Genomic DNA, 13851 nt, shown 5'->3' with positions numbered 1-13851 from the left:
TAACTCGAGCTGAAGTTGACAAAACCCTATGATGTTATACATTTTCTGAAAGCTCTCGTCACGCTGAATACGCTCGTTTAAACCGCGTTTTCCAAAAGTTCTTGGTTTTCGAGTAATAAATTCGCGAAAATTTTGCCGGTTTTTAACTTTGACCCCCCGCCGCGTCTCCCCAAAATTTTTGGGGGGCTTGAAACTTTGGGAAAAGATGGGGCATTGTTAGGTGAATGAATAGGGCAAGTCTCAAAGGTTTCTGCCCCGAGCCCCAAATGGCCCGTTTTGCACGTAGTCCTTTGGATTAGAATTTTCATATTATATCAGTGTCTTTGTATATTCACTTTTCAAAGAAAGTTGTTTTGCCATTGATAAGTTCTTTTAAAGCATTGCATCGACTTATCTCTAAAAACTAACATAAAAAAATCAAGAACCAAATCATCAATAAATTTTCAAGAGCTCTGTCATGAGCCCTGTAACTTCATTTTTCTCTCTGTCTCTTCCCCTCCCTCTTTTCTCAAGAATATTTTAAGTAATTAGTTTTTCATGCTAGGTGCCCTGTTTTTTAATGTGACAATTTTTTCCTCAGCGAGATGTGACGTAATAGAAAATGATTCTCTCATCACATAAAGAAATGTGAGAAACAAGTTTCTCTTTCTATTGGTCTCCAAATTATTTTACTCTAATTTTGAGGGAAAATACAGCTAAGGCCGTGTTAATGAGCCAGCTTCTCAGATAACCAACCCAAAATCTGATGCAAATAACAAACCTGACAATTGCCTGCACCAATGACCAACATGCCTACCAAAAGTATGGCACTTGAAGTGTTCGAATTAGGTGTGATAATCTGTCAAAAAAGCTTGATCAGATTATCATGCCATCTTCAGCTTCTAACTTACACGCGTAGAGAGAGTATAATTGTAAGTTTGCATATATTTCTATTTTTTTCACAAAGTTTTACTTTTTTCAGGTATAATGCCGAGTTCACTGATTTATGTGCCAAACTAACTATTAAGCAGATTCATTGGGCAACGAAAATGGTGCCAAATAGAAGTGTAATGAAATTTAAAGGTGCTCGTGATAATGACGGATTCGTACCAGACCTGTCTGACAGTGTTCATGTAACAATGGAAACGTACCAGCTTAAAGTGACAACCTCCCCTGGTGACGGAATTTTTGAGTTTTCAGTCAATTACGATGTGAATGGCAACTCATACAAGTTGAAGGTAAGGATGAATGTTTCTAATGCATGATCGCAATGCATCATTGTGTTGTCTCCTCCAAATCGACTCAATAAAGTTTCTAACCTGCCGGTAGTAACAAGTCTGTTCTGTTTCAGATGGAAGACATCAGCCGTATCAATGAGTATGGTGAGCAGGATGGCTGTATCGAGAACACCTTGCACAATTTACGCAAATTTTGCTACTGCAAGGATCTTCTGTAAGAAGAAAAATGTAAATCTGAAGCCATTTAGTTCGTTTCATTGGCGTTCAACGCAGTTCACGGTGCTATTTTTTTCTAGAAGATTTTTGATGAAGTTTTCAGGCTTTTTAAAAGTCTGGGCTACCGATCTGACGTAAACTCATTGTCGGTTCTAGGCGTTTGGTCAAAACCAAATTTGAAGTATTGTGATTCAAAGCAAAATTTGCTTTTTGATTACCACTGAGGGCCTGTTGGTCCTTTTTTTATACTCTTCCTTCAATGGTAGCTAAGTTTCTCTTTCTGTCTTTTTTAACGATTTTGATCGTTACCAAAATTATGTGATTATACCGAAATACTGATCTTTTTAGTTCCCTTGTTTTTATAGGTAGTTTTCAAATTATGTATCTGTTTGTGTTATAGTTTAAGCCTTGCTCATGAATATTTTGAATTTGGGTACCTATGTACTTACCAAGGTGAAATGAACACCTTAAATTTTATCAAATTTTTTCAGAGATACTCTTTCATTCTAAATGTAAATAAAATTAGTGTGGTCTAGTAATTCAATGTTGCTAACTTTAAATTTTAAGGGTTTACTGAATTTCAAACAGAGATTTCTAAACTTGAGAAGAAAAGGAAATTAGTGATTGTGATCCTTTCTCTTTTCATAGTCTCGACAAGGCATAGTATTCAATAGCTAAACCAGGAAACAGCAGTCATTGGTTTATGAGATTATCGGCTTCCCCTCCTTCTTTATATAATGTTGAATAACTAATCAACATAATAATTTCTTAAAAATTTCTGTGATTTTTCTTTGTTTTTCTTGTTCAGGACCATTTTGTGGATTTCAAGCAATGAAGTTTGCCATTCCCTGTCAAAAAAGTTTATTAAGAGTAGAGATTTTGAAACACTGCACTTAAAATTTTTTAAAGTTTAGTTTTTGGTATGTGCCTGCCTGTTATCATTTTAGACTAAACCAATGAACAGTAAAACAAGAACAACAAACCAAAGCTTTATGCTGCCAAAGTCTCCAAAATCATTCATATATAGATCTTTAGCATATTTTTTTCTCTCTCTGTAAACGCACGTGTTTTATTAGATGCTGATCAAACTCATCAAGAATTCTCACCTTCTTAAAATAGCTTTAAATATTTTTACATGAGAATTCTCGATAACTGTGTATCGTTAGAAAAATTGTCTACCTCTTAGAGGTGAATTTGATTGGTACTTTGACTAAATGGACCACTAGACAAGGTGTGAATTTGAGTATTACGAGTTCTGTATTCTCATCAAAATTTCAAGTAGAATACTATTGAAAGCCTCTGCACTATAATTTATGCCAACGACTTATTAAGAAACTGATGGCCCATATTAAGTTTAAGGTGGAATTTTAGATAGATGTAAGTCAAAGCTATTTCACAGAGAAACACAAGCTCTGAAATTTATTAAATGAAGCCTCGCTGTTTTTAATTCTTGTAGGCGTAACGATGACTCATTTATTATTTTTTTTTTTTCTGTATCAAGTCACAACAAAACTAATTGAGGTGTCAGAAAAATTGAGTTTTTTGAACATTAATGTTTTTCCATGTCTTGGTTACCTTTCACCTTTTTTCTCTCTTAAGTTCAGGCTCTTAGATAACTAGTCAGGTTTGTTCTATTGTCAATGTGTCTTGCATAATAGCTTTATCGCTCTTTTTGTCTCGAGAGCCTCTGTATTTTAGTTTTTGTGAACTTATACATATTATCATTTAGTACTACATTACTCTAGGTAACTTTTAGTATACCTAATTAAAGCTCCAAGCTTATTACTATTTTACTGTTTTATTGTTTTTAACTCTGTTTTGTTTTTGTACTTTTGTTTTCTTTTGAGAATGTCCGATTATACTCTTATTGTTATAAGTTTCTCCTAAAAATCATAGTGTGTGAAAGAGCGAGCTGTAGCTGAGCAACACCAAGAAAAATCCTCATAGATCAGTCAATACTCAAAGTAATTTTTACCGGTTTGTCTGAAAACAGCAAAAAACAAAGGAAAAAAAAAAAACTACAATGTGCTAGTTTGGGCACTGACAGGGCGAAATTCCTGTTTACTTTCCACCCCTAGCTCAATCAGTTGGTTTTTATGAAATAAATAGACAACTGCTAATGACATAATTTGCTCTAAAAATAGTTGTACCTCTGTTAAGTGCATTTTAAGTCATTGTCTTTCTAATTTTGAAAATTCGTTTTCTCTTTTTACAAGAATATGCTCTTTTTTAGATAAACAATGACTGAGGGCCCATATTTCTAATTGTGTTCTTTACAGCTTGTACTCTATTCAATAGTTGACTTATGAAGGAAATTTTACTTGCGTCGGTATTAAAATCATGTGGTAAAGAGCTTGGTGGTGTCATTTCATTATTCAATCATTAATTGATTGATATACTTTAAGCATATTATCTTCATTAAATGTGTTGAAATTAAAAAAAAAAAAAAATGTATCTAGCTAGATATATCTTCTCTGCTCAGCTGTTTTTGCAACCAAACTTATTTTGGAACTGTCATCCCAGTTTTTTCGTACATTTTAAATTATTTATTCTTTTTTCATGGGTACTGTGATAGTCATTTTCCTCTTTTCTCTAAATGCTGGTAAAATTTCAAAATGATGAAAATTTTAGAGACATCAAGGATTTTCAAATTTTTTTGGTAGCTATTCACAGGATTTTGCTGTGTAATTTGCGACTAATTTATCCTAAAATTGACTGTAAACTCTATTCTAATGAAAAGAAAGCTGAATTTCCTGATAAAGTACTATCATAAACTTTGTTTTTCAATTTTAGGTATTGCCAATTTTCAAACCTTCTGCAATTTTTATCGTGGATCTATCTAGTTAGGTCTTAATTTTTTCAATCTCTTTACTTTTTCCATTCCCTTGCTTCATCATATTTTACAAGACCCTCTCTTCTGACTTGATCGCAAAACTGAGATCATTTTGTTTAGTACATACATTTTGTATACTCTTTTTTGTCAGTAGAATCTAGTCCTGTACAATCCATGGCAAACCTTTTTTCCCCCAAATCATTTGCACCTCTGATAATTAAGATAAAATCAGTATTTAATTTAAGTGTTGATTATAAGGGCTGATTTGGCAGTTGCAACTTCAGCAGTGTTCAGCATCATGTAATTAATATGTAATTGTACATTCATTTATAAAGGGGCGGATTTATCTAGTAGCTGCTCATGAGCTGTTTGTCTTTTGCTGCCATTTTTTCAGGAGAGTCTTGTATCCAGTTTGCTACTAGGAACTAGGTACATATTGAAAGTGAAATCTTTTTGAGTAAGATTTTGTATGAGCCAACTTCACAGCAGGACAACCAAAACTGAGTAGAACCCCTCACCTCTGCAAATTCGTTGCCCCCCAAATTTTTCCACCTTGGGCTGCAGCCCACGTGGCTCATGCCTAAATCCGCCCTCTCATTCATACCTGATTAGTTAGTACTTGATTTCTACTTGTCAGTATTCATTATTCATTTTTAATTTTTCGAATATATAAATTTCAATTCATCCATTCTGGGCCGATTCCCTGTTTGGATAATTGAGGTTCACTGTATGTATCGGATATTTTGAATTGTCAACCACCTACTTTGTTGTTACCTCATTTGGTGGATTCTACCTTAAAGTTCTGATTGAAGCTTTGAATCTCTTTTGAAGAGGGAGGTATTATTAGACATTATTATTCTTTTTTCTATGTTATTTCTTTTTCACTGTTTTTCTTTAATTAATTAATTTATTATTTATGAATGTAAAAAATAGTATCCCAGTGGCATAGTTCTTGTTGGGTGCATAATGGAAGGCTGAAGGACCCCCATTTGTGTTTACCATTTCCTTCTCGAATGCAGTGAGCTAATTTATAGTTACAGATGATTCCTGAAACTACCTGCTGCATGCCACTAGTATCAAACAAATCTTATGGCTGATAAAAACTCAGTCCTACTTTTTAGCTATAGTTTTTTCCAATTTTATTTTTAGTGACAAATGCAGTATTATTATGTACCTCCTCACGATTTCTTTTTAGTTATCCTTCATCTTAATAAATATTGACAAGACCATTCTTAGAGAATGTCATGAAAGAAAAATACATACTCATGTAGTTTATTTGCCTGCATAAATCATACTGTGAAAAAATTCGCATGAAGATGCGGATTAAGACATTTTCGATGTTGATTCACCTGAATACTCCTGAGATTTAGTTAGCCTCCACAAATTTTATGATTAGTACCCCTACACTTATTTTTAAACACTTAAAATAATTACTTAGTTTGAGTTTGTTATTATTTCATACAATCGCCGAAGTTTTGCTAGATAGTGTTCAGTTTTGATTAACAATTTTTGAATTAGTTACTCTTTTGCAACAAAAAATTTGCAAATGGTTTAAATTGAATAAAAATCTGTTTCAAAGAGTTACCTAAGTAAATCATCCTGGGTGGGTAAATAATAGAGAAGAAGACTGAAGTAAAGTATTCTTCCTGTCTCATTTGACTTTTTCTGTTCTTTTCCATTACTACTGAATGTTTTTCCTTGTCTGATTTCTCTTTGAAATTTGTGTAATTTACTCTGTTGTATTTGAAAATAAAACTTGCTTTTGAAATACTTAACATCTATTTCTTTTTCTTTGTCTTTGTTAAAGCTTTGATTTGAGTGGCATGTGACGGGACACCAAAAGAATTTCCGTATAACGCCTGGATACAACTATTCGAGCTCCATGGATGCTCGGGTTGCATACGCACGAAAATGAAGGCGTTTTGACTTTAGACACTATTCGTCTCAGCAGCGGCGCTCAATGTGACGCTCAATGAAGACAACGAGAGGAATTGGACAAAATGTGGAAACATTAAAAATTCATATCGATGTTAATGTGGAACGTGAAGGTTTCAGAAGTAGCTCCATTAATTTTCTCGTAAAAATTCTTTCAATGATCACCCTATGCAATATGTAATGCGAAAAATTAACATCAAAATTTGCATTTTTAGTATAATATTTCATCTCTGGAATATTTTTTCTCTAGAAGGGTCGTTCTATCATGCGGTGGGCTTCACTGCGAGTACTCATGTAAATGGCAGAGAGCCTACCATTCTACATTTACCTAAACTTGGAAGACATCTCCGAAATGAAAAGTTGCTCTACAAATCATGCTCAGCGCATCATGATATCAAAGCTGAAGCATAATAGATACTCATATCCTATAATCGTGTATACAACTATTCTTGCAACAACTCGTGGGAACAAGAGAGGAGCACAAGTGAACAAAATCGTCTCCGTAGAGCCCCCATGCCATATCCAAGAACATCTAACCACAAAACAAGATCATGTGAAGTTCAAATTGCGCGTCTCAGGATAGGTCACACTTTTTTCAGTCACAATCATATCATCTCCAAAGAAAATCAACCCATCTGTAACTTCTGTAATTTATCACCTCTAACCGTCAGACACGTAATTATTGACCGCTCTGCCCTCAGATATCTCCAATCACAGATCTACTCCCCTACAATCAACAGAAATGCAAACCCACTTACATGCGATGAACCCAATGTTACTACCAAAATTCTGAAACTCTTCACCTCTCTTAATTCAAAAATCTAAATTTTCGTATATACTCCCATCTCCAAAATTCTCTGTAAAGACGTTAATAGCCTGTGACGCTAAATGTCTTAAAATATACTAACTAACTAACTAACTAACTATCTTTGCCCTGCCTTTTTTAATCCTCAAAGTAAAGCCCGCCGTTGGCGCCAAGTCGCGTCGCGAGTGAGGGTGAAGTCGTGAGTGCCTGGATAGTCACAACGCCTGCGATTCCGTGGGTATGCAACACGGACATCCGTGAAGCTCGAATTGTTGCAGGCAGGAGTTGAAAGGACATTTGTATAGTTTGTAAGTAAGGGCGTTTTCGACGGCGCGGCAAAAGTCCGCAACCACGCATCTCGGTATGCGTCCTGTCATACTTCATTTTTTAAATGAAAAACCTCTCAACTGCAACACCGATAAAAAAGTTGATCTAACATTTCTAAATGTGAAAAAAGTGTGCGAGAGTTTAAAAATACTGTTTTAACCGCTACAGAAGTCACTAAAGCAATCTCAAGATGTAGAACTAACTGTTGTAGCGGGTAATTTAGCATTTCGTGAGTTCTCGCACACTTTTTTTTACCTTTAGAACGTTAAATCAACTTCATTTTTTTTTGGCGAATTCTCAAAAACTGCCGTGATTAATAGTCACAATTTTACCACTAAATTCGCTTTTTATCAAAGGAAGTATGGCAACGTCCGGAGGCTCATACGGCGTTCTTCCATTTATGTTTTGAAAATATGAAACATAATCGGAGATATTCGAACGCAGGTAGTTCTAACTTCATCATCGATAATAATTGATACGACCAGTATTCCTGCTCGTGTTGCCTATCTTGTAAATGGAAGGAGTACCCTTGTGCACTGCCGACGAGTGCCAACTGTGCTCCTTTTACGCGTCCCTCGGTTCGCAACGCTCCAGACTGTCATACTTTCTTTTTTAGATAGAAAAATTAATACTCCAAGACATTTTTTGAACATTTCTCTGCTTTTTCCTCTGGTGTGTGAAGATTGATCTATGAAAATTTCAAGTTGTAGCATTGTCTTGTTTTTCGTCGATAAAATAAAATTGAAGAGGTTATTATGAAACACCTGAAACGAGGTACGCACTCCTGTAGTGTCAACTGCAATGTCTCGTACAGAAGTTGTTTTCCATACTTCTCGTTGTGTGATCCATTTTTCTCGTGAACTTATGATGAGAATTCATGCTGCTTACCTAGTGTTTTACCTAATTCATACCTGGTCTGATGTCTGAGGGTTTCTTTTGGTTTGTAGTGCAAACATTAATTTTTCGACCCCAAATCGATGTTAAAACTCTCAAACCTGTATCCCTTGTTTTAAAAGCTCCGCGATTAATTACCTTCCTTTGGGGAGAAAGAATCCATATTATTCTGTAATTTTTTTGGGGAATTTTCTTCGCATAGAGAAGGAAAATCACGGAAGTTTTCAAACATTGACGTTGAGTAGTTTCCCATATATGAAAAATAAAGTAGGATAGGAAGTCTGCCATGCTAAGGAAGAACGCCGTATGAACATTCGAGAGTTGCCAAATTTCCCTGGATAAAACATGTATTTTTGACGAAATTTATGCGTACTTTTCCTTGAAATTTTCAGATATTTTGGATTAAATTGCGTACAAAATTGTCTGAAAAATTGGAAGAAAAATATTTACAATTTCCCGATGAAATTCGCATTTTATCAGAGGAAATTTGGCAACGTCTGGAGGCTCATACGGCGTTTTTCCTTGGCACGGCAGAAGTATGCAACGTCGCAAACCGAGATACGTGGTCAGGAAGTTTTACCGTCGAAATGTTCAGAACACTGAAAATCTCGATGAGAGGGTTGAGTGAAGGGGGTTGACATGAAGAGGGGGTGACTGAACACGCTCTTTAGTAACTTTAGAAAGTCAGCTTTATGAAATTGGTGAAAGATCTCCCCCACGAGTGCATACTTTTTCTTTTCAAAACGGAGCGTAGTGAAAATTTCGAGTCATATTTCTCTGGAGGGATAATGACCCATCGTCCGATTTGGCAACTCCGTTTCCGTTCGGGTGGGCAGAGCATGTCTTGACTACCAAGAACCGAGGCCCCTCGGCTCACAATCAGCCTTTTCCATTGGTGATAATCGTAATTCGCGGTTCCGTTCGCGAATTTTAATCGGGTTTTAATTTTAGGACGGGAGCTCATATAGAGAGGGGCTGAAATTGATATTCATATGAGGCGCTACAACAACTGTTTCTCTTGGGTTCGAGAAGAACTGTGAGCGTGCCAGGAAGAATGAGAAAAGTTGAGGCCTCCGTTGAGGTGTGTGTGAAATGTCCGCATAATTTCATTGGGCTGCAAATTGAGGGTATAGATGCTAGTTATTCAGCTGAAGTTCTAGAAACGAGTAGAAACTCACCTTAAATTCACCGAGAAAAAAGAATGCCGACTTAACATTCTGGTTGTAAAAAAGTCTGCGACAACTCACAAAACGCTGGGTTAACCGCCATGGCAGTCAGCTTTACATCTTGACATTGCTATAGTAATTGCTGTGGCGATTAACTCAGCGTTTTGCGAGTTGTCGCACACTTTTTTACATTCAGAATGTAAAGTCAGCATCCTTTTTTTTTCGATGTTTGTGGTACCCAAGTACCTAATCTAGAATCACATAACCATCCATCGACAGTAATTGTATTTAGCAAATGGGTGGTTTTTATACGAGGATTAAGAATAAACAAGTGGTACAGAATATAACAAAATAATATGAACTATGCAAAACGAAAATCCGGGTATCGGAACTTGGCTGTTTTGAAAACGCCTTCAAATGCGACGTGATACCTCACGCATTCCTGAGAGTTCGAATAGTTGTATCATTGCGCCGTAAGAATCTGACGGAAGATTACAATTGAAATAGCCTTCATGCACGCCGGCCTTTTCGATTTCCGTTCACATTTTTGCAGTCATCAATGCATATATCTTAGGTGAGCTTCAGCTAGAATGGTATTTAGCAAAAGGGTGGTTCTTATATGAGGATTATAAATAAACAAGTGGTTGGAAATGAAAACTAAATAATGTGAACTATTCAAAACGATAAACCAGGTATCGGAACTTGGCTGTTTTTGAAAACGCCTTCAAATGCGACGTGATACCTCACGCATTTCGGAGAGTTCAAATAGTTGTATCATTGCGCCGTAAGAATGTGGCAGAAGATTAAAATGGAAATAGCCTCCATGCACGCTGGGCTTGTCGATTTCCTTCGACTTTTTTGCAGTCGTGAATGCATAGCTGAATTGCGCTCCAGCTAGAATTCATGTGCGGTTGGCTTTTCGTGAATTGATTCATAAACGTATCGAGACATTTCGGGACCAACCAAGCCGTGCTGAAGAAAAACGCTGGATGAACATTTAAACGTTGTAAAATTTCCCCCAATAAACTATTTATTTTAGAGGAGAGTTGTGCGTCTTTTCCTAAACATTTTCAAATAGCTCATATTAAATTGCGAACAATATTGTCTGAAAAATTAGAAGAAAATATTTACAACTTTCCCAATAAATTCGCATTCCATCAAAGACGGTTCATAAGAAAGGTTCATACGACGCTTTTCTTTTGCACGGCAAATGGACGTATTTCTATCAAACAGACCTATGTGCAAGTGAGAAATATGAGGTGTGCTCGTTAGTTCTCTGACCGTAAGAGTGAATGGGAATAATAAAGCGCCAGTGACGTCAGCGTCAATGATCAACGGGAGGCGCGACGGGGAGATCGTCGTTGGGGCGCTTTAACTCATGAGCCCTGTTCACAACGCTCTCTTGCCAGGCCCGCGGCTCATGAGTTCCGCATTCAGTTGGCACATAGGTCTGTTTGATAGAATGTAAAATCCCGCTTTTCCAATTCTTCAAAAGGAATCACGCCCACTTTTACATTGCTTCTTATGCAGCTTCGACGAGCACACCCCATATTTCTCACCTCCACATAGGTCGGTTTGGTAGAATGACGTCCAAATGAGGTATACCAACTTGTCCGTGTTAAAATTTCTTACATAATAAAACTTAAGGTATTTGGCATCGATTTTCTCGCAGAACGGATTATAAAATAAAAAACGGTATGTATACTTTGTCTCTTTTGAGTTGATTTTGGAAAATTCATATTGTGTTGAACGTGTTTTGCGTGAAATGTTCTTTTGGAAAATCGCAGAGGAGGTGTGCAGAATTTGTTCTACAGAAGGATGGATGTGATGCGAAGCGACACCGAAAATAGCGCCTGGATGGAACAGAACGCAAATATTCGTGCTCGATGGTCGTCCGTATTGCATAAGGAGAGATCTGAAGGCGTTTCGTATTTTGTTGCCCGCGCAGGACAGGCTCTGCCTTCGTTGGACTTTAAAAATTGCTGTTACAGTTTTACAAAATGAAAAGAGATCATCAGAACACTTCTCAAAGGAAGATCTAAAACAACATCGCACATAACTGATCCTCCTAAAATCATCACAGTGGACGGATGTTGGAAAACAATATCATAATCATAATCATAATCAAAGAATGAGGGTTTCCCATTTTTGTCAACAAGAATCGTCTGCAAAAATAGTTCACCTTTTGTGAAATTGTGTGCTTCCGATCATTATGGACCATAAGAATTCCGCCATCACCCTGATTTTCCTTTGATTTGTCCGACCTTCCTTTTGTCTCAGAGCCAGAGAAGCCGGTGAGATGTCCAAAATCATTTCTAACGTCAGGACTGTTAGCCGCTTGTGCGTTTAATGATAACTGACAACTGATAAAATCGATAACTGAATCTTTCTCACGCGTTTTGTATGTACATCCACATTCAGAAGCGACCGTAAATACAGAAGTTTATGTCTCTTACGATCTAAAGGGTGATACAAAAGTACCTCACCAGTAGCACCTTGCATGTACCTTGTAACTTTTGAACAGATTGTTATAGAGACCTGACACTTTGTGAGTGCTTCAAGATCGAAGAAAACGACTTTTGGACCCTTCAAAATCTTAGAGAAATCTTAAATGGCACATGGATGGCACGGAACTTCTCAACACGCAGTGAAACTGCAAAAGTGCGAAAATCGTTTGCGGTGTTCTAAAGTCTGCACCTCTATGTAAGATTTTCAAAAGAGACCCGCTTTTTACCTGATACTCCTCATACAGAGAAGAAAAATCACCGAAGTTTTCGTCGGTAAGTAATTCTCTTTTTAGGAAATAAAGAATTACAAAAAGTCGCAGCGGATGCCGGAAACCGACAAACACATTTCTGCAGTTTCACCATCGTTTCAGAACACCCCGTATGTACTCGGTAAGAAAAAGTAACCGACATTCTATATTAATATGTGACGTAAAATACGAAACAATCCAAGCCTTCGGTTGTCTTTGGAGTTTCCCAGTCTCTCCGGTGTTTTCGGCGCTAAATTCACCGCAAACTGTAGCAAAATCAACACAAAATTTGGGTTTGTTCGTGTTTCACTTTCGATATTAACCAGAAGTAACACAGGAACACAAATGAATCAGCCAGTGGAGTGGCGTGAATGATCGATTATCGATATCTCGCCATTTGAAACTATCTGGTAAAGAATCGATTACTAGCGTGTTCGCTGCGAACACCCTGATAATCGATCTTTTTTCATAGGTTTGAGTGGCATATCTATCGATATATCGCAAAGCACGCCACGCCACTGGTGAGCTCGAAAACACACCAACTCGGTAACTCGAAATTGCTCAATTTTCATAAGAGACAGTCAATTTGTATAAAAGTCGTTGAAGTTAGCGCACTTGTTCCAACTTGGACCTTTAAAATGCCCATAAGTGCTTGTATTTTGGCACCAAAAATCTCTTTCTTAGACTAATTTCTTCATTCACTGTTCGGTTTCGTGTGTGTATTGATTCTTTTCATTTTTTTGTTGGTGTGTTTTCGTTCTCACTGATTCAAACATTTTTCTCATTGTGGGGTTCACGCGGGAAATAGATCAACATTTCCCGCTCAACTCCGTTCATCTCGGTCCTGCGTAATTTCAGAGCATCGCATCGCAGCGGCGCTCATTTCGCGTCTCATTAAATTGGGAAAATTATACGTCCTCTGACGTCGACGAACGGATAACAATACCGCGTCGCGTCGTCGCCGTGGTACGTGTGCCCGCTCGACGTTGTCAACGTGGACCGCGGTGTATTATTGTTTGCGTACGCGTCCTTGCGCCGAAGATTCCGTCGACCCAACGACCTTTATTGCTCGCAAGTGGTCATCGTTATTTCATTAATGGTCTTTTTCCTTTTCCAAAGCTGACCTAGACTCGAAAATTGAACGGGGCCCAACGAATCCACGAAACGCGACCGGCCCTCTGCCGCGCCGCCGACGAGGCGCCTGGCTCGCCTCGTTGTTTAAAGGTTTAGAATTGATGTACATTAACCGAAAAATACGAGTTTTTCTGATAAGAATGAGCTGATGAACATTGTCAAAATTACATTAAACTCGTTACATTTTATATCGATCTCAGATTTGATGTCAGTTGAGATCAGTAAAAAATTTAACTGCTTCCATGACGATTCTATACTGTCCTCAGATATGAAAAGTGAAATTTCAAGACTCGAATAAATTTCACAAAATCTGGAATTTATTAATCTTTTTCACAATTTTTAATTAAACCTTCGGAAGTCCGGAAGTGTTTCTGATGTTTCCCCTGATGATGCGGCAGTATTATGCTACAAGGTGCTGCACACAAATAAGGCAGCAGCCTGATCGTTGTTATTTTGGATTTGTCGGATGGAAATGGATGATATAGGTTAAATGGCGAAGCGTGATTGGTCGGCTAGCTATGTCTTATCGTTGCTTTGTCGTGCTTTGTTGGGTGGAATGGACGACATAC

General features: G+C 37.3%; 2 protein-coding genes and 1 long non-coding RNA gene across 8 annotated transcripts in view; all 3 read left to right on the top strand.

Annotated features, from left to right (window-relative positions):
- LOC109038367 (uncharacterized) overlaps positions 1-6038 on the top strand; it is a 29615-nt gene extending 23577 nt beyond the window's left edge. For all 5 annotated transcript variants that reach the window (XM_072296885.1, XM_072296884.1, XM_072296883.1 and 2 more), the window contains 2 exons: positions 962-1217; positions 1331-6038. In XM_072296885.1, coding sequence (XP_072152986.1) covers positions 962-1217; positions 1331-1435 — 361 coding nt within the window. In that variant the 3' untranslated portion in view covers positions 1436-6038. The remainder of the gene's footprint in view (positions 1-961; positions 1218-1330) is intronic.
- Positions 1-13851, top strand: part of LOC109043598 (Ca[2+]-channel protein alpha[[1]] subunit T) — a 370781-nt gene that overhangs the window by 224585 nt on the left and 132345 nt on the right. The window lies entirely within an intron of this gene.
- The window catches only part of LOC140224018 (uncharacterized), a 91324-nt gene that overhangs the window by 41321 nt on the left and 36152 nt on the right, over positions 1-13851 (top strand). The gene's annotated exons all lie outside the window — the stretch shown is intronic.

The sequence above is a fragment of the Bemisia tabaci genome, chromosome 2, assembly GCF_918797505.1.
Source record: "Bemisia tabaci chromosome 2, PGI_BMITA_v3".
Classification (NCBI taxonomy): domain Eukaryota; kingdom Metazoa; phylum Arthropoda; class Insecta; order Hemiptera; family Aleyrodidae; genus Bemisia; species Bemisia tabaci.
Note: the sequence above shows the minus strand (reverse complement) of the source record. Positions and strands in the feature narration are given on the sequence as shown.